Source organism: Rhinolophus sinicus, linkage group LG02 (assembly GCF_036562045.2).
Source record: "Rhinolophus sinicus isolate RSC01 linkage group LG02, ASM3656204v1, whole genome shotgun sequence".
NCBI classification, from domain to species: domain Eukaryota; kingdom Metazoa; phylum Chordata; class Mammalia; order Chiroptera; family Rhinolophidae; genus Rhinolophus; species Rhinolophus sinicus.
In genome coordinates, this window is record NC_133752.1 from 160,140,323 (window position 1) to 160,161,861 (window position 21,539).

The 21,539-nt window shown below is 39.6% G+C and overlaps 1 protein-coding gene across 4 annotated transcripts in view; it reads left to right on the forward strand.

The window, feature by feature from the left end:
* DENND5B (DENN domain containing 5B) overlaps positions 1 to 21,019 on the forward strand; it is a 152,761-nt gene extending 131,742 nt beyond the window's left edge. For all 4 annotated transcript variants that reach the window (XM_019736890.2, XM_019736899.2, XM_019736908.2 and 1 more), the window contains 9 exons: positions 1,884 to 2,012; positions 2,590 to 2,711; positions 5,472 to 5,617; positions 7,526 to 7,644; positions 8,493 to 8,680; positions 12,483 to 12,565; positions 12,790 to 12,916; positions 14,434 to 14,608; positions 16,150 to 21,019. In XM_019736890.2, coding sequence (XP_019592449.1) covers positions 1,884 to 2,012; positions 2,590 to 2,711; positions 5,472 to 5,617; positions 7,526 to 7,644; positions 8,493 to 8,680; positions 12,483 to 12,565; positions 12,790 to 12,916; positions 14,434 to 14,608; positions 16,150 to 16,333 — 1,273 coding nt within the window. In that variant the 3' untranslated portion in view covers positions 16,334 to 21,019. The remainder of the gene's footprint in view (positions 1 to 1,883; positions 2,013 to 2,589; positions 2,712 to 5,471; positions 5,618 to 7,525; positions 7,645 to 8,492; positions 8,681 to 12,482; positions 12,566 to 12,789; positions 12,917 to 14,433; positions 14,609 to 16,149) is intronic.
* The last annotated feature ends 520 nt before the right edge of the window (positions 21,020 to 21,539 follow it).

Here is a 21,539-nt window from a genome sequence, read left to right on the forward strand (position 1 = left end):
AGAGTAATGTCCCTTGTGCCAGTGAACAAAGTGGACTTGAAGAGAAGAACCTGGTGGCCTCATCTCCCTTGCCTATCAAAAAACACCAGCACAAATACTTTTATGATTTTCCACCTAAATAAAACTGGTTTCATTTTATGTATTCCAATTCTTCCCATTTTCCTTAAACATAGATTGCTTTTCAATTTATAATTATTTGCTGTTATTCTTCACCTACCATGTCTCCAGAAACTTGTTTAAGGTCACCCTATAACTTCAGTAGATTCTACTGTTTTAGAGTAGGAAGAATACTTAGGGAAAGATCATACAACATAAGTGCTTATCAACCCCTCATAGATTTATTTGCAGTGAATTCATTTTAGTATTCCTGGATCATGTGAGCTCTGACCTGACATTGCGCTCATAAGGGTACCATGTAAATACTGTTGAAGTTTAAAAGGTAAATGCCTTAGCATTTGCCCCTTGTTGCTCTTAGTCAGCTGTGTCATCATTTGGGAAATGTCAGTAAGGTTGAGGAACAGCCAGTGCTGTTTCATGGGCTCACACCTGGGTTGTCAAGTGCCCCACCACTGCCACTACCACCAGTAAGAACCAGGGTCTACGGAGAGGGCTTGCTAGACATCAGCTTTCTCCACTCATGACCATGTGTAACAGTATGAGCACTTTAAAAATAAGTCTCATAATTTCTGAAAAAAATTCTTAGTGGTGAGATGAGGTTGGCTAAGCCCCACACAAATGACAACAGCTGTTTCTTTTATCTCCTCATTCTGACTTGTTCGTGTGCCCACTCTTCAGTGGGTCTGTGTGATGTGATGTGATGTAATGCTTTACATCTTGTTTTGTATCAAGAGTGTTTGATCATAAATCAGCGCTGAGGATTGAGGGCTTAAATTCTCAGATCCAGGGATTAAAAGAAAGGGAAGGAGGAAAGCAGAAAGGAAGAGAAGAAGAATATGTGTGTGTGTTTCCGGGAAGTTGTTCCTTATTCTGAATGCTTAGAATCACCAGAGAAAAGGGATCGTTGTAATGTTTATTACAGCGAGGATGAGTCATTTTAGACTTAAAAAAATCAAAGGGAGGAATGGTGTGTCAGTCACAGAATTCAATGACTCCAAGTCTTCTACGGTTACCCTTTCTTTAGGCTTGCCTGTCCTACCCAGTCCTTCCCCCGTTAGAAGAAAGTAAATGAGGAAGATAAAGGCAGTCCAGCTTGGCATAGCAGTGACTTCTACACAGAATGCTGATTTACACATATATGTAACATTGACTTCTACACAGAATGCTGATTTACACATATATGTAACATTCAGTTGGGGTTTGACCACGCAGGTTGTTTGTTTGTTTGTTTGTTTGTAGCCACACAGTTTTCCAAGTCTTTCAAATTTTTAAGGATTTTGAATTTATCAATGCAGTACAGCTTATCATCGAATGCCATAGAAAGTAAGATTTCATATTTTTCATGTGTTGTCCAGGGCTACTTGAAAAAAATTCAGTGGATTAAAGTTGTGGCAGATATTTAGTTAAACAATAGAACAATTATTTTGAATAAAAACTTGAATATTTAGCCTGTTTATTTTATTTTCCTGGGGGTCAGGAATAACCAAGTGCCAGTTTATAGGTGTCTGTGAGGCTGAAACAAGAACATAATAAGACCTGAAAGAATAAATGAGTGTTAAATGCTTCGTCTTAGCGTGTTGCCTGTGTACTTGTGTTGTAATGGTAATTCCGATGTGGGACTAAATTCATGATTCAGAATGAATCTTTGAAGGTTTAATCAACATAAATTGTGTATTACCTGTTGCAAAGTGCTGTAACCCTTAGTTCTTTTCCAGTTCAAGGTTATTCTTAGGATTTACATCTTTGCTGTTGCTACTATTCTTTAGGCATATTCAAAACATGAGTGAGATCAAGACTGATGTTGGACGAGCTCGGGCATGGATAAGATTGTCTCTAGAAAAGAAACTCTTGTCCCAGCATCTCAAGCAGTTGCTCTCTAACCAACCACTCACCAAGTAAGAGCTTGCCTCTTGAGGCACGTCTGTTTCTATGACCTGTGTACTTACAAAAGCAAATTGCATAAGCTTACAGACGAGTTTTATTTTTCTTACATAACAAGAAGTCTCGAGGTAGGCTGTCCACAGTGCCGTCATGGATGCAGGCTCTTTATCCCTCTCCTCCTAGGCAGTCCTCTGTGTGTGCTATTCACCTCGATCACACGATGGCTATTCTTGTACAGATTACTGAGTATGGCTGGTTTAAAATAAGTATCACCAACAAATTGCTGTCCTGAAATTTTCATTCCCACTGTCTATCAGAATTGTTATTCAGTACCCCTCGCCCCTTGTCAGCTGTCACCATCATTTTACAATCTTTGTTAGTGTGATAGACAAAATGGATTCGTGGGGTTTTTTTCTTGATTTACTAACTAGGTTAAAAATATATTGTTAAGCGTATGTTCATTTTTGTGAATTGTCTGTTCTTTTCAGATTAATGTTTCTACCCATAGTTTGTCTAAGTGGAGGTGTTTACTTTTAATGGAAGATGGAATATACTATACTAGTGATTTGTGCTTGTCTTACCCTTTCCTAGAAAGCTTTATAAGCGATACGCTTTTCTACGTTGTGAAGAAGAAAGAGAACAGTTTCTTTACCACCTTCTTTCCCTCAATGCTGTGGACTATTTCTGCTTCACCAGTGTGTTCACCACTATCAGTAAGTCTGGAGAGTTGACTGCCAAGTGACTAATGGAACAAGAGTTCATATTTTTAAAAGCAAGACGTACCATAGTACAGTCAGGTAGCCACTGTGGTGCCCCCTCCCCCATGGCCCTTCAGGAATGAAGGTTATGCTCCAGCTGCTGCTGGGAGACTGTCCTCAGCTCTCAGCCCTGTGGGGAGTGCCTCACCAAAGAAAACTACCTTACCCCAGGTAAGCCCTCCTGCCAGGGCCAGCAGCCTCCTGTGACTGGTCGGAGGACTGTCCGAGAACTTACCATCCGATCAGCTGAGGACTCCATTGTGACTGTGTCAAGGCTCAGTTTGTCTCTCAGCCGACCTGCTTTCTTCTTCACATGTTGATCCCAGAAGCAACATTCTGAATGCTAATTTCTGACTCAGAGTCTGCTTCCCAGGAAACCCAATCTGCAACAGGAAATGGGATGGATGTGAAAAGGAATGTTTTATTAACCAAATATTCCTATATCTTATCCAACACATATAAATTCAAAGAATGAGTATATGATAGTGAACTTCTATAAGGGAACATCACTAAACTTTGGTGATTCAGAAAGACTTGAGGATCTTGACGGACGTGGTAGGTCTGCAGAGGAAGAAAATACTGATTAGAGACGTGTTTTGGATAAGCTCAATTATAGCATTTATTCTATTCGCCATTACTAATTTTTATTTGCAGTGGGTCCCCATCCCTACTTTAGAGAATTTTCACTTGTGTCAGTTTGGAGTTGTATTCAGCCGCAAGTGCCAGAAACTTAAAAAACAGTGGTTTAAACAAATCGGTAATTTTATTTTTGTTACATAACGAGAAGTCTCGAGGTAGGCAGTCCCCAGTGCCATCATGGATGTAGGCTGTTTATCCCTCTCCTCCTAGACAATCCCCAGTAGTATGTGCTAATCACTTCATGGTTACAAGATGGCTATTGTCAATCCATCTTCCAGCAGGAAGAAGGAAGAGGGGTCAGAATCTGCTAGAAAAACAGTTTTCCAAGAAAACACAATAAACATCACTAAAATTTCACTGGCCAGAATTGTGTTGCTTTTTAGTTTTTCTGTTCTCTGGTAGAGGCGAACAAGGTAAAATGGAGTTGGAATGGTAATTGGGCCAACCTGTAATATCTGTCAGGCTACTGAAAGTACCCGTTAGTCTACTGAAAGTATAAGAAGCTAAAATGTTATTTACAGTTTTGAAAGAGAAGAAATAGAGCAGGGGTTGTTAGGACTCCTAAGATCCGCCTTATATCTGCAGATTTCTCTTCATCTGAGAAACTTTCAATATGAGGAATTGAGATTCTCATAAAAGAAATATTCTGAGATTAAATAATATTATTCTTTTTATACTTTATTGAATAACTGCCGTGCATCTGTGGGGCCTTTGCAGCCACAAAACTGCTGACCTTAATAGGCCTTTTTCAGCAGCTTTTCTAATCGTGTCAGTGAAAGATTCAAATGAGAGAAGCCTACGGCACCTAAAATAGTCTTTCACTAACCTCTTCTGCTTTCAGTTTCAAAAACTATTTGATTCTGGTTACTAAACCATGAAACTACAGCCTTTCCTCTGACATTTTCCTTTCCTTCAGCCAAAGTCAAAGGACAGAAAGGGAGGTTATCCACCCAACATAAAGAAAGCAGTCTATGTAAAACCGAGGAAATAAATCATTTATCCTATTCATTTTCTTCATCTTAAGAACACATTGAACCATAAGCCCATATTGTAAGGCTGTATCTGGGAACCTTGTCTAGTAACTTTTTTTCATCTTACTTGTAGTTCTTTCAAGGAGGGCTTCTAATACGCCCTCTTGTGAATGAGCAGAAATCCCAAGACTTAAAACAAAAAATATTAATTCTACCCTGCTTAAAAAACAAGAAAGATGGCTCTGAAGGATAAAAATGTGCTAATGTGTTTGAGCCATCCCCATTTTTTTAAAGGAAAATGATGGGAGTATTGTAATGTCTAACTTTATTGTGTTTCTACATTTGAGCAGAAGACAGTGGTGGGACAGTGACATCTAGTGGTATGCCTTTTGAAGAGCTTGCAAAAAAGGTTTCACACAGTTTTTTCCACATCTTGCTTCTTTTCCTCACGTCCCCCTATGAGTCATCTTAATAGCTTTCCAAGTTGTGGTTTACAGACTTCATGTTACATCCAGAATGCAGGTGCCATTATTTAGTATTCTTGGCTGTGCATATTGAGCTGTAAAATTCAGATGGGAAAGTTCTGAAGGGCAGTGCTTTAAAGCAGTGCCCAAGAAAATCAGCAACAAGGGGATACTATCCAAGAAGTCATCCACCCCCTTTTCATATGAAACCATGCCAGGAACTATGTTCATTTGCACTCGATTTTGGAACAAAATTAATATAAACATTAAAGCAATGAAAACACTATATAGCAGCAACAATGTTCATGTCCTGTTCAGTGTTCATTCTGGTGCTGATTCCTGAGATTGTTTATAAACGTAGTGGTGATACATATCACCATGGTGATACGCATGCCGAGCCTGCATGGTGATGGGTACACCGGGGAAACCAACACAAGTATTAGGACTCACGGCTTATAAACTGGACCTCACCTTTCTTGTCAGGGAGAGGTTATAACCTCATCTTTTTGTTTAAGGACATCATGATAGAGCATAAAAAGTGAACTATGTGTGAAAGCCAACAGAGTTCTTAACACATATTTGTTTTGTTATCAAGAGAATTTCATTGTAACTTTTAATTAATTTCAGCCTTTTTCTTTCAGTGATTCCATATAGGTCAGTCATCATCCCCATCAAAAAGCTGAGCAATGCAATCATTACATCGAACCCCTGGATCTGTGTGTCAGGGGAGCTGGGAGACACGGGAGTGATGCCGATTCCCAAAAACCTCCTTGAAATGACTTTCGAGGTAGGTTCAGCTGATAGCTTTCTTAACAGAAGGTGTCATGTAGTTCTACACAAGGATGCAGTTTCACTTTTTCACTTTGCCTTGAGTCAGACAGTATAGGGAACACTCAACGCATGCAGGGTCATTTTTGTGGTCACATCTCTAAAGTTGTCTTAAACACTTAGGCTCATTTGTTTTGTGTTTTTGTCATTATTTTCATTTGCTAAGCTCTATTTTTCTGCTTGTAATGGTGCACTTTGGGGCTTTGCCAGGTCCTGGCCCATGATCCCCAGTGTCTTAGCACTGACTGCTGGCCCCACAGTGGTTCTTGTCCTCACTGTAAAATGCTCCCTGCCTGAACCTGGACAAAAGGACAGGAGAGCTGACATCCTTGCTTATGGCTTTTAGACCACATGGTGACATTTGCAAAGTGATTTTGTAAAAATACCTTTCAATATTGTAGTCAATGTTGAGGTCTCACCTGGGGAAGTATTCCCATATGTTTGAGCCCACACGCAGGTTGGTCCTGGCATGCAGGAGAAAGACAATACCTGCTCTTGTTTCAGGAGGGAAGTGGTACTAACTGAACATCCTGTTCTCATGTTCCTTGCAGTCTAAGAATAGCACTTTCCATTCAGAGTCTTAACAACCCCCAAGAGCCCATTTTAGCCCTATCTATCCAGTGGATTTGCAACCATCTGTATATAAAAGATTAAAACCCTTGGCTTTTCTTGACTGCCAAGTATGGAATATAAACTGCATTTTAAGTCCCATCATTGCTGTTTCCTAACTCTCAGTCTACCCACTTCTTCCCATCTCTGCAGCCTCAAGTAATTTAAGAGGCCACCCTCCATTCCCTGGGTCACAGTGATGCTTTCTCACTGCCATACAGAGAAGTCAAGGGCTTTAAGAACGCATCGCTCTGATGTCCCCAACCTTACACAGCCAGTTGGGGTCTGGGATCTTATATCAAAATTTAAAAGTCAGAATTTAATTGACCTTTATTTTTACTATTTCTATTATCATCGCTTCCTTTTGTACTTGTTCACAAAGGACGAGGAAGGATGTCAATTAACTATGCTTTTTGTTTTATGGTAGCTTCAAAGACTTCTAATAGATGAGGTTTGAGGTCACTTCTGCCTTAGTATTTTATTAGAAACTTAGTATTTTATTAGAAAAATAACCATGTCAGTGATTTTTTTTTATATCAATAATTGTTTTTCTGACCTCTGTAAACCCAGATAGCATCCTTTTTCCACTTCTTGAAATTCTTCTCATCCTTTAAGGCACAGATCATTATCTGTGTGATGTTTCTGGGTTCCCCAGTTAGAAATAATCGTTCCTGGGGCCGGCCCGGTGGCTCAGGCGGTTAGAGCTCCATGCTCCTAACTCCGAAGGCTGCCAGTTCGATTCCCACATGGGCCAGTGGACTCTCAACCACAAGGTTGCCAGTTCGACTCCCACAAGGGATGGTGGGCTGCGTCCCTGCAACTAGCAACAGCAACTGGACCTGGAGCTGAATGGCACCCTCCACAACTAAGATCGAAAGGACAACAACTTGACTTGGAAGGAAAAAAAAAAAAAAAAGTCCTGGAAGTACATACTGTTCCCCAATAAAGTCCTGTTCCCCTTCCCCAATAAAAAAAAAAATCTAAAGAAAAGAAATAACTGTTCCTTCCCCAATGTTCTTCTAGCAGTTGTTTACATCTCTAGTCTAGCACCTTGTGCATCGTCCTCATTAGATAGTTGATGTCCATTTGTGCCCTGTCTCGTTAGATGTGAATATATTTCTCTAGAGCATTAGCCAAGCACATTATGCAGAGTGGCTTCTTTGAAGCTAAGTTACGCGGAACCAGAGTACCACATGTAAAGCTGAGAGGTAGTGGGATGTGATCGGGTACTGAATAACCTATGGTCCTGTCCCTACAGTGCCAGAACTTGGGGAAGCTGACCACTGTTCAGATTGGTCACGATAACTCAGGACTGTTAGCCAAATGGCTGGTGGACTGTGTCATGGTCAGAAACGAAATCACAGGACACACATACAGGTAAGTAAATGTCCATGGGAGCTCAGAATTCTTTGTTTGAGACGCTTTAGACAAGAAAACGTTTAAGAATTTTTTTCTTTCTAAGGCTTCCCACTGCTTTTTGAATTTTAGCTTAGTTTTTTGGGTTGTTTTATTTTGGGGTTGTTTTGTTTTTGTTTATATAATACAAATTTGCCCAAAAAATAATTTAGAAAAACTACTTGTGTTTGCTCCTAATGCTTAGTCCACAAGTGTTGCATATTATGTTGAAAAAAAAATTGATGTAACTCTGAAAAAAAAGAAAGAAAAAAAGCTTAAAATAATTCAGGGAGAGGAAAGGATTTTTTTTGGACTCTGCTGGTTAAGGCCAGCACTCCCTTTGGGAACAATCTCCTCTTTTCTTCTGTAATTTAACTCCCACATTAATTTATAGTTTTAAAATATTCTTTATAGAACTAATCACCGAATTTTAATATAGGCTAGGCATGAGAAAATATTAAAGAATTACTTTAACTTGGTTGGGTGATAACAGTGTATGGCTATACAAGAGAATGTCTTTATGTTTTAGAGATTTATACTGAAGTGTTTTTAGGACTGAAACGTCCTGGTGTGTGGGATTTATTTTAAAATGCTTCAACAGAAAATGAAGCATATAACAAAATGTTAAGTCTAGGCGGTGAGAATATGGGTGTCTATGATACTATTCTCTCTACTTTTCTATATGTTTGAAATTTTTAATAATTGTAAGAAACAACCCACAGGCACTAAAATGATAGGCTTCACCCATGGTGCTATTTTTAAAATTCTGATTAAAACTGGTAAAATATTGGTGATTCAGATTTTTTTTTTTCTTTTCCCTGTCCTGCTAGGTTCCCATGTGGTCGATGGCTTGGGAAGGGCATTGATGACGGAAGCCTGGAGAGAATTCTTATTGGAGAATTGATGGCATCAGCAGCAGATGAGGATCTAGTAAAGCAGTGTCGGACTCCACCCCAGCAGAAATCACCCACGACAGCTAGGAGACTGAGTATCACTTCACTAACAGGAAAAACCCCCAGTGAGTAGTTGTTTTGTGTTTTTTTTAATTTTCCAGAGTGCTTCAAATGTTGCAGACGTCATGTGGCCATTTGACAGAAAACTGTCACACTAATAAATTGTGGTAAGAAGGTTAAAAAAAAGAATGCTGAAGAAAATTAATTTGGGAGAAGAGACCTTAGAAAAGAGGGAGAGAAGATAAAGGGGAAAAATAAGGCAAGGCTTTAGAAATGATTAAAAGCCTAAAGAATTTAGATGTTAAAAATCCTATAAAAACTGCATGTTCTGTTTCAATTAAGCTATGGAAATATGAATAATTAAACCTAAAGGAGCAACAAGGACAGTTATATATTACAGTACTCACAGACAGCCACCTCTAGCTATCTAGAGCCCTTTATACTAAGAGGGATTCTAAAACTTCCTCTCCCCATCCCCCAACTTTCTATAGAAAGGATGGAACAAGATTCTATAAAGAGTGAGTTCTATAGATAGGATACTGTGTTCACGTGCAATTTTTAATAGTACAGTAAACTTCTGTTTATACTAATATGGGCTTTAGTAGGCTGAGTAATGTCTCCCAAGGATATTAGATCCTAATCCCTAAAGCTGTAAATGTTACCTTATTTGGAAAAAGTTAAGGATTTTGAGATGGAGAGTTTATCCTGTATTATCCAGGGGTGGTGCTAAATGCAATCCCATGCATTCTTATATGAGGGAGGCAGAGGGAGATCAGACACACACAGAGAAGTCAATGCAAAGACAGAAGCATTACCTGGAGTGATGCAGCCATAGCCAAGGAATGCTGGCAGCCACCAAAAGCTTGAAGGGGCAAGAAGCATATTCTTCTGGAGCCGCCGAGGGGAGTGCAGCCCTGCTGACACCTTGATTTTTGCCCTGGGACGCTGATTTCTGACTTCTGGCCTCCAGAACTGTGAGAGAATCAATTGCTGTTGTTTTAAGCCAGCAAGTTTGTGGTAATCTGTCATAGGAGCCACAGAAAAGTAATGCAGAGGCAGTATGATCTAGTGAAAAACTACAAAAGTTTATCAGTGAAGTGGTTTTATTTCAACTGTAGACAACAGCCATCAGTAGAGTAACAAAAGTACCTAAGAGGTCCTTGGTTTACTAACAAAGCAGTTTCCTTAGATAGTATTAGTCCCAACGCATTTGTTAGCACACCACAGTGATCTACTCACTATTAGAATAGTATCTAAAAAGCCCCCTTATTCTTTCTTAAAGTATTCCCCTGATTCATAAATCCTTTCTGCATTCAAAAGTAAACTTGACACCACACACACACTAGAAGAGAAAATTTAAGACTGGTAACACCAAATACTGTTGACGATGGAGAGCAGCTGATACTCTGCTAGTGGGAATGCAAAAGGAAAAACAGTTCGGCAGCTTCTTGTAAAAATATCCATCTACTTACCATACACTTGACCCAACATCCCACTCCCAGATGTTTACCCAAGAGAAATGAATACCTGTAGTTACACTGAGAACAGTACTCAGATGTTCATAGCAGCTTTACTCGTAGTAGCCAGAATGAAAACAACCCTAGTGTCCACCAAGCACACGGTGGTATGTCTAGTTAACAGGATACTTCTCAGCAATATGTTAAAAATGAACATACTACTGATGCGTCTAACAGCCTGGATGACTCTCCAAAGCATTCTGCTGAGCGAAAGAAACTAGGCACAAAGGACTGTGTCCTGTATGATGCCGTCGATATTAAATTCTGGAAAAGGCCATGTAGTCATGATATGAAGCAGATCAGCAGTTGCCAGGGGTTGAGAGCTGGGGAACGGGATTGACTGAAAGGGGCACAGGGGAGCTTTCTGGACTGATGGAGATTTTCTGTATTTTGATTGTAGTGGTAGTTACATGACTATGTCTATTAAAGCTCACCAAATTGCACATTTAAAATTGCTGAATTTATTGTATGCAATCATGCTGATTAAAATTTAAAACTAGGGGCCGGCCCGGTGTCTCAGGCGGTTAGAGCTCCATGCTCCTGACTCCGAAGGCTGCCGGTTCGATTCCCACATGGGCCAGTGGGCTCTCAACCACAAGGTTGCCAGTTCAATTCCTCGACTCCCTCAAGGGATGGTGGGCAGCGCCCCCTGCAGCTAAGATTGAACACGGCACCTTGAGCTGAGCTGCCGCTGAGCTCCCGGATGGCTCAGTTGGTCCTCTCAACCACAAGGTTGCCAGTTTGACTCCCGCGAGGGAATGGTGGGCTGCGCCCCCTGCAACTATCAACGGAAACTGGACCTGGAGCTGAGCTGCACCCTCCACAACTAAGATTGAAAGGACAACAACTTGACTTGGAAAAAAGTCCTGGAAGTACACACTATTCCTCAATAAAAGTCCTGTTCCCCTTAAAAATAATAATAATAATTAAATTAAAAATAAAAAAAATAAAAATAACAAAATTCCTATAAAAAAAATTTAAAACTAGATTTCAGGTCAGTCCATCCAAATTATTACAACTTCTGAATCAGTCCAGTTTCATGCAATATTCCTATTTTGAGAAGCCTTATCCTCACTTTTGGTCATATTTTCTTTTCTTACTCAATAAGCAGAACATTTTAAATAAACTGAAACTCAGAAATGGGTAACTTGGTATTTTCTCACAGTGTGTGCAAGGTGATCTTTAGAAAACAGAAAGTTTTAAATCGGTTTCAATATACTACTGATCAGTACCAGAGCTCTGTACTGATCGGTAGTGTGTTGAATGAATGAAGGCTTTTAAAATAGGTGTTAATGTTTAAAAGAAGAAATACTCAGTAAAAGTAAAACTACTAAGAGCTGAAAAGGCCCCAGTATCAGTGCTTCAATCATAAGAGGTTTCCATTTTAACAATTTATATGCATTGATGTAGAAAAAAACTTACTTGAGTTTTTCCTAAAATGAATTCAGAGATTCTTAAACACTGGAATTTATAGTTTTCCCTTTATAGTATAATATGTAAATTAGATATAATAGTTAATCACCACAAGAAAATACCAAATATGTAATTTTTTTCTTGTTACCTACTTCTATCTCTGGATGAAACTTGTTTGCCATGTTTTGTTTTGTTTTTAACTATTCTTGGGGTTTGGGAGGCAAAGGCAATTTAGATCCTATTTAAGCAGCCCACCAAGCTCTCCCCCAGGAACAGAGCCTAGATGAGCAAGTGCTGGCTGGAGAAGGAAGCGGTGCCCACGTGGAGCGACTAGCCCGGTCTTCAGGCAGGGTGCCCCAGTGGACCTGACATCTTCTCTTTACTTTAAACACAGCAGCAAAAACACAGATTCCAGGTTAGCCATTCAGAGCCGCAGCAGCTTTGGTCTGTGCCCACCAAAGAACTTAGAGGTAGGTGGGGTAAGGCAGTGAGGTACCCTAGGAATGAAGCTGTAGGACCTCCCCACCTCACTCCTCAGGTCCTGCAGACTTGTCAGCACTTGGGACAGGCACCCTGCCCAGTTATTTACACCTAATATCTCATTCAGTTTTTCCAGGGACCCATATATGAGGTGTGCATTTTTCCCTATTTTAGGTTGAGGAAACTCATACTCAGAGGAAGTTAGACATTTGATCAAGATTGTAGATTACAAGTGGTAAGGCTGGGATTTGAATCCAGGGGTCTGTTGGATTCTTTTCCATTATGCCAAGATGTCTCTCACTTGGCCACACGGGCCCGATGCAAGTTTCGTGAAGCCCCTGGCCAAGCCAGCCTGCACTAGTGAAGTGTTTCCTGCACAGGTGGTACAGTTACTCCCCAAAGGACTTTGGGTTATTTCCCTTGCATGAGAATTCAGCCACTGTTTTTTATTTTTCAGAACCCAATGCTGGACAGATCCAAGAAGGAATTGGAGAAGCTGTGAACAACATTGTGAAACATTTTCACAAACCTGAAAAAGAGGTATGATGAACTATAACACTTAGTGTAGTAAGATTTTAAAGCCACTTTGTACATGATACATAAGGCAATACAGGGTGTTTTAATTCTCATTTGTAAGCTTTCTAATAAAGATTGCAGAAAACATGCTTTGTAGCTACGCTCTGCCCTTGTTTTCTCCAGTATTTTTCTTAGACACAAACAGAGACATCTCAGTTTGTTGTTTGGCGCTGTGTTATGTTCCACAGAGAGGGAGCCTCACGGTGCTGCTCTGCGGAGAAAATGGCTTGGTCGCGGCACTCGAACAAGTTTTCCACCACGGGTTCAAATCTGCCCGCATCTTTCACAAAAACGTCTTCATCTGGGACTTCATAGGTAAATTAAAACAGGTGTATGGTATTTTACGATCATTGACATGTTTCTTAGAAAACTCAAAGATCCAGGAATTGAGCAAATAGCAGTTAATGATAAGGGCATATGTTTTTAAAAATAAATATCCAATAAGCACTACCCCTGCTTTTCATTCAGTCAACAAATATTTATAGTGTCCACAGTATTCCAAACACTGTTCTAGATGCTCCTGATATATATCAAAACGTAAGTAAACAAACAACACAAAAAGTCCTATGGTTGATAAACCTACATTCTGGTCTGGGCGGGGAGGACACATAACAAATATGCAATTCAGCTCTATGTTAGAAGGTGATCGCTGACCTGGAAGAAACAGAGCAAGGTAAAAGGAAATGGAGTGGCAAGTGCTCTTTTAAATGGGGTCATTACAGGCTTCGTTGACAAGGTGACATTTGAGCAGAGACTTGAAGGAAGTGAGGAAGTGAGCCGTGTAGTGTCTGGGAGAAGGGCACTCCCGGCCGAGAGAACTGCAGGGCAGGTGCCCCAGGAGGGAGTGCATCTGGCCCTTTCGTGCAATAGCGATCAGTGTGAGGGAAGCAGAGTGAGGAGGAAGACAGGATGTTGGGGGAGAGGGGTATTTACTGCCAGAGACAGCTAGTGTAGGGCCTTCTAGGCCACGGAGGACTTTGGTCTTTATCCTGCATGACATGGGAAGTCATTGGGAGGCTTGGAGCGAAGGAGTGACGTGAAATAACACGTTTTACAAGGATTACTCGAGCTCTGTACCACTAGCCTCATGTGTCTATTTAAATTTAAATTGATTTCATTTTAATTTAGACTTTACTTCCTTAGTCACAGGGGCCCTACTAGTAGCTACCAGTTGGATGTTACAGATAGAGAATGTTTTCATCATCACAGCAAGTTCCCTAGGAGTGTGCTGCTCTAGCTTGCTAGACTTTGTAGTCTTTATTTTGGTATGCAGTTCTGCTCGAATTCCCAGTTTCTTTAAAGGGGTGATTAATCATTTTGTGTTTTGTAAATAAGGCCTAGGTGAAGTAGTTGATTTCATGTAACTTAGAATTTTTGTACAAAGAAAGGAAAGTTGACAGATTAGGCCCCCAGGAGTGGTTTTTTCCCCTTTCTACAATGCCTAGAATATTATTCTGCTTCTGATATGTGTACACATACCTCTTTCTCTTGATTTACAGATTCAGTTCCATTTCAGGGATTTTGTTGCAAAGTGTTAGCCACCTATTGTGTAGCTGGAACAGAGGGCACCTTCCTGGTGGCTACCAGGTGTTTGCTACTTACTCCTAGTAGATTCCGGTCTTAACAGTGGAGTCTATTTTTATTTTCTTCTTTTTTGCCAATTTCCATTTTATGAAGCTATTCTAAAGAGAGTATCCTTTCCAGCCTTCTAGAATGCAGTCTAGATGAGAAAATAAACTCCCGGGAGCATATTGTTCCACCATGAAGTGTTTAATCTCTCTGTTATAAAGTGTCGATGTGTATTATAATGTGATTCTGACTTCCTTCCCCAGAGAGAGCGGTTGCTTATTTTGAAACCACTGACCAGATTCTAGACAATGAAGATGATGTCCTTATTCAGAAATCATCCTGCAAAACCTTCTGCCACTATGTAAATGCTATTAATACTGCACCCAGGAACATTGGGAAGGACGGCAAATTCCAGATTTTAGTTTGCCTTGGAACACGGTATAAAGCCAGTTCTTGACTTTCCCTATCTTTGCTATATGTTGACCAAGAATTTAGAATGGGTTAAAACCAGATCATGCCCCTTCCAAAGCTCTCCCGTGGGTTTCTTTCTTTCCAAGTGTCATTATGAGACTACTGTTTATTGGGTACCTGGTATGTGTTGGATAAGGCACTATGCTGAGAACTTCGTATACGTTATTTCATGGAATCCTATTGCTCACCACCGCCACTACATGAAGTAGCAACTGATCTCCCCATTGTATAGATGAGAAAAAAGAAAATAGATGAGGCACAGAGAAGTTAACCAGTTTTCCCAAAGTCACACAGCTAGAAAGAGGTGCAGCCAAGATTCACACCCAGTCTCATTCCAGAGCCCAGGCTCTCAACCATTACATGATTCTGGTTCCAAAGATAGATAGGTAACAGGTAGGTTGATAGATAATCAGACACACCAACACATACACACATACACACATACATATTTACTATGTAGAGCTTGCGTGGTGCATGTACACCACCATATTAAATTTAATAACATTGTGGAATTCTTACTATATAAAATCTTCTCTTTAAGACCATTTCCTACCCCTTTATTTTTTTTTGAAAATGACACATACGAGCTGTATAATCCATTAATTTTAAAACAGCTCTTAGAATTATAAGAAAGGAAACACACAGATCTTGAGAAGATTGTTTTGTGCAAGTTTATTTTCTTCTAAGCCCCTGGAGGCCCCAAGCAGAGGTGTAGGATGGACTAGCTACGCTGCCCTTGTGAAAGGCACATTGAGAGATGCTCTATCAGGGTGTCTTAGGTACTTAGCGACAGATTATACTGTCCGTGTTTAATCAGGAAACACGGAAGACTGAAATTCTGTCCCGAAACAACTGCATTACAGAACTAAGTTCTGAATTTCCTTATAAATGGGGCCCAATTTCAGCTGTGCTTTTAAAGTTCCTTTTGAACATGATCCTTATCTCCTTTTATCTCTACGGTGCTGATTTATTAGACCCCTGCAACCTCTTTTGGTTTATAAAGACCTAGTTAATGTTCTTCTGCTTTGATTTGTTCCTTACCTTATTATGTTGTATAAATTAAAAACAAAAAACTAATCGCTACTATTTAAGATAGTCTTTCCTCACAAAAGGTCAGTGTACTTTGGCATGCCTTACTATACATGTCTGAGTAACAACCTGTAAAAAAGAAATACAAAATGACATTCTGCCTCTTTTGAAAAGTATAAAATCAGAATAGAATAGAGAGTTTCTTTAATGTGCAGAAGTCCTTATGGCCAACCTGTCCAGACCTTCTTTTAGAATCTGATGGGTTTTCCCAATAGCTTACACTGCCTCATTACTGTGTCTTTTTGACCAGTAAATATCCAGCTTCTTGCCTTTGGTTTCCTCTCTGCTGACCTCAGAACTTAGCTAGATTTTGCCCCTTCCAGCCCCACACCTACCTTCCCATTGAAAGCTCCAGTATTGTGCCTTATTCTGCAGCGAGGTCAGCCGTGCTCAGGACTTGTTTCTGTTTGGGTCTGTAGGGATCGCCTGCTCCCGCAGTGGATTCCCTTGTTAGCCGAGTGTCCGGCCATTACCCGAATGTATGAGGAGAGTGCCCTCCTGAGGGACCACATGACCGTCAACTCCCTCATCCGCATCCTGCAGACCATTCAGGACTTCACCATAGTCTTAGAAGGCTCTCTCATCAAAGGAGTGGATGTGTAACCCAACTGGCTGGAAACTCGCGGTCCAAGACCCCTTGCTTCTGAACCTTCCCCATCTACGGGACCCATGTGGACTTGTCTGCCAAGGTAGTGAGTCACTATGGGGAGCGATACACTGTATCCCCCAGTTTGAACAATCATCACACCACAGACAAGGCAAAATGCTGTATTGTAGTTCATTTGAACCAAGAATTTAGTATAAAATAGAGTATTTTCATGTGTTAGATGTGTGTAAATATGCTATCTTCTTTAAGAAATTATATTACTCTAATAAGATACTTTTCTTAGGTTGAATATTCCTGTGACTTAAAATGAGTAGCTTAAAAGCATTGGGAGCTAGGGGGGAAGAGTGGTGCTAGTCAGGAAGAAGCCAGTAAACATGTAAATATAGTGCAACCCATTGGGGCTTTTTATTTTCTCCAGGTATCACAAAGGAACCCAGAGTGCATTGTTATGTCGTAGCCATCCATCCAGGTGTCTGAGCCTCTGTATTGTGAATGTAAACACCTTTACCTACTGTACGGGGTCTTCCTTCCTCACTTATAGCTTTTAAGTTACAAATAGTTTCATACATATTAATTGAGTCACTTTTCCAGCCCTTTGGGAAATTTTTTTCATCAGCACTAGATGAAGATATAATTCAAATACCTTAAATACTGAACCCCAGGAGCTTGGCTGAACTGGAAAGAGAACACACAAAGCCCTGAGAAGTGTGTTAAATTGTGGGATTATACTCCTTTACACTTTGGAAAGATTAGCTTAGACTAATTTCATTCTTGGCATTTTTATTCTTGCTATTTGAGGTACTTTGGGCAGATGTGAATTTCAAAGTGTTCGCCTGATAGTTATAACAACTGCAAACAGCAGTTTGATTCTGTACTTTGTATTTAGCCATCTAAACCCGGCCGAGGTCCCTTACCTCTTAAGGATAACCATAAGCTCTGTCTTTGTTTGGTTCCAGTCACCCCCTTCCCTCTCCCCGTGCCCATCCCCCTCTCAGGAAATGGAAGGAATGTCTAAGAAGGAGGAGGGCTCTGTGTGGCTTGGAATGTTTTTGTGAAAGTATTTGTTGACTATGATAATGCAAATAACAGAAGGAGAGAGAAAGAATGAACCCTTTCTGGGTGTTCAGGGCAAGCTTTACGTTCCTTTGTAAGAAGGGGTAGTAATATAAAACGACTTGCCCAGAGAAGGTGAAAGCCAGGACAGCACAGCTGGGCAGAGTGGAAGCAAAAGAAGAGACAATAGTCCTGTAAAACCAAATGTTGTGAGTAACTTTCCAGTTTGGTCTTTCATGAGGAAGTTAAATAAATGTGGGTGAGCTAGACCTTAAGTCTTCATCTTATGGTAGGTCCCGTACCTCTAATTAGGCATTTGCACATTGTTAGCAGTGAAATTGCCTCAGCAGAGCTCTGGGTTTTATTCCCACTTGTGGCTGAGAAGCAAAGCCATGGCCTCCCAGGACCCTTGTGCAATCTGAGGGTGCTGGGCTTTAGCCAACAGTTGGTTTCCCTTATTTCCTAGAGGAAGAAACTAATGAAACAAGTGCCTCACTCCCTTTATCAAACACTGAATTCAACCAAGGCACACCGCCTTTTGATGTGGGACTTAGTACTTGAGGAAGAAAGTGGGGGTTAAAGTATTTAGAAATCCATGGAAAGGGTATAAGAGGGTGGTTCTGGGCAGCATGGGGGGCCAGAGAGTCGTTTGCCTGAGGCTAAATAAGGTGTGTCTGTAGCGGTGTGGTTCTTCTTCCAAGACCCATTTCCCACCAGGCGCTTACTGTGTTTCAGTGATCAGAAACCATGGGATGGTCCAGTCCAGGGTTTTGTTCTTATTACCTTTTCCATGAGGCCAAGCTTCTGACACACTCTGGGCAACCAGAGAGATGACGTAGGTTAGCACAGAGAATTGAGTCATCTAGTCCAGCCTTCTCATGTTATAGAGGGGAACACTTAAGGATTAACGAGATTAAATACTTACTCCCACAGCTGGTCAGTAGCAACACAGGGTCTAGAATTAATGTTTTTTATTACACCAGACTGCATGAGACTGACCTCCAAGGTATTCAGTATTAATAGTCTTTCTACCCTTGGATCTTTATTCATTCACCTATACAGATAGGAAATAAAGATTAATATTCATGTAGAATAATCATTTGTAAGTATTAATATTCATTTAACATTGTTCTCAAGTTGTTCAGAATTAACATCTATTATAAAAACTGGGAGAAAATTGGATTTGGAGCCTGTGAATAAAACCATCGCTTTAGAAGGTAATACCCCAAACAAGAGTTATACCTAAAGTTTCATCCCACTTTATGTAGTATGACTGTAACAGTGAAATGACCAATGTCAAAAGAATCACACCAGAACTGACACACCCTCTACAATACCAGGCCCTATAAAGTTGTCACCTTGGGAGCCCATATCCTTATTCCAGGGATCCAGCCAGAGCTCCCAACATTGGGGACCCCCTTGTGAGCTGCTTGACAGGCTTACGCCCATGCTTTTCTATATTGCCAGTGATGGTGAATCTTGGCCTTGAAGAAGAAATGTAATTTTTGGAAACAATAAAAAGTCCTTAGAATCCACGTTGGTGAGTAAAAAGGATGCTTAAGAAGAGTTTTGGGTCACATAAGAAACCCAATTGTAAAGAAGTAAGACTTAGTTCTTACATGGCTTATAACTGCCTCTGAGCCAATACCAAAATATTTTGGGCCAGACAGTAACAGAATTCTTAGAATAAGTGTACATAGCCTTCCACGCTGACTTGTGGAAGGACCATACCCATTTTAGAGGTATCCTTTCTGCTATGTTAACTTTTCAAATTAGTACATTGCTTTATAATCACACCTTAAAGCTAAAGTGAATAAAAATCAAATTTTGTAATTGGCTTTTTTTTTTTTCTCAAATTAAGTTAAAAGTAATGTCTGGAACCATAACTAGTATTTTCACATAATAATGGTTTAAGAAGAAATTGTTTTAAAATTAAATTGCCAAAAATATTACCTCTTGAAACATTTTTTTTTCCAAGTGTTTTTCAAATATCCTGAGACTCCTAACCTCAACCTTTGTGACATGGTGGCATTACGCCAATGTCAGTATTATTGGAGACCCTACAGCTTTGCCTGGTCGAGGCTCATTCGTGCCTTAACATTGACTGAGGCTCAGTGTGGAGTAGCATCAAGTGAGGTTCTAGGGGGGAAACAGACTACCGAGAACAAAAGAAAGGCCTCCCATCCTACTCCATCCTCTTTCCCACTCGGGGCAAGAATTTGGTATAAGTAACCTAAAATTTGCATAAGTCTGAGATTTCCCTCTAAAATTTATTTTAAATGTTTTACACCTTTTTGTACCTTTTGTAACCCTGTGATATTTACTTTAACATGGCTTCTTGAAAAATCATCTTAGTGAACTTCTGTCACACTGTATGAGTGCTATAGGGGAAATACTGAACTGCTTATATTTCCTTTTTTGGCAATAAAGCACTGTTGTATGTAAATGTAAGTGAAAGAGGGGTAGAGACTATACAGAACAGTTTGTATGCAGTACATGTTGACACCTCTAAGATATTTTGAAATATGAGGCAACAGACGAGGACCTCAGATGCCCAGGGAAATATTTATTTGACACAGTGGGAGTGTAGCTCTTAATAATGAAATTTCTTCTTTCTGCTAAGAATTACGATTTTTCAGAAGATTTTTATTTTGAGAACTGTGAGTATTTTCTCTGTGAGGTTTACAGAAACTAGTCTATCCTTTTCACCATGTTGAAAGGACAATCTGAACCTTAGCTATTTATATTTCAGTATTAACACACCTTCTTTGATTGAGAATGGAGTCTTGAGCTGTTCTCTACTTTTATAAAGTGAATCCTATTTTCAAATCATCTGTGTCTTTTCAAGTCCCGTTTCTTATGTAAGTATTTGTTATATTACCATTTAGCTTAAAAGGAAACAAATGAATAATAAACTACTAGGCCCCTATTCTTATTAAAATACATTTATGAATCTCTTAAATCAAACTGATGTCCAAACTTTTTGAGGAGGGTGTTAATGGAGTGTGATCAAAAAATCCAAGGAGAACCTCATCCTTTCAGATTTGACTAAAGCTGATCATCCTCTCAAGGACAAAATAAAGATTGGCTCCAGAAAGGTTTAACACTGAGTAATTAATACCGAAATGAAAAAAAGTCATCAAAAATTTATTTTCATTTGAAGAAATCCAAGGTATCCTTGGGTTATATGGGAAGAAATCATGCTTGATCCAGTTACCTGAATGTATTTGTATGTGGCTCCAGTCTTTATTCCAAACACCAAATCTTGCTGACAGTAGAGAGATATGGTAAGAAATTCCTGTTGTCGATCAAATGAAGGTGTTATACATATAGAAAGAATCCTCTTTTGTTAAACTTGAACCATGTATAAATGTATCCTGTATATCTTTTTAACAAATGAGCATTTCTGCATTTAAATTGTGTTGTTTTTCTTTGTATTGTTAACAAAATGCATCAGAACTGGATTTTTTTTTTCTCATCTGAGCATAATATAAAATTTAAAGAGTATTGTGATATCAAGCACTTTAGCATACATATCAGAAACTGACGTGGGTTTTTCACGTTTTGGAGTACATTTAAATATGACTTTTCATGCTTTGTTCTTTACAAATAAAACTGTGGGGTTGATACTTTGTTTTGCTTCATTATTATAGAATCTTAATGCTAAGTATTTAACAGAAGAAATAAATTCAGAAAGTAGAGAGAGAAAACGAAAACCATTATGTAGTAAAAATACAGCCTACTGAGCAACTGGTTATGCAGAAGGGGTAAAAAAAAAAAAAATGAACTCTACCTCACTCCATACAGAAAAGTCAATTCTTGATGGCTTAACAACCTAAATTTAAAATGCAAAACAATTTTTAGGAGAAAATATAGAATGTATTTATGAATTTTGGAAAAGAAAAGATTTCTTAAACGAGACACTCATAAATCACTAGCATTGTAGTCCATGTTGAAAGCAGAAGGCAGAGACTTGTTGATTATCCACTGTGTGTTAAGCATTGCTTTAGATTATGCGCACACAGCAGTTTGAACATACAAATAAATCACATACCTGCTCTCGTGGAATTCATATTCTAATTGAGGAGTTACACAATAAACATGGTAAATAAATAATACACATAGTATTTAGATAATAAGACTATAACA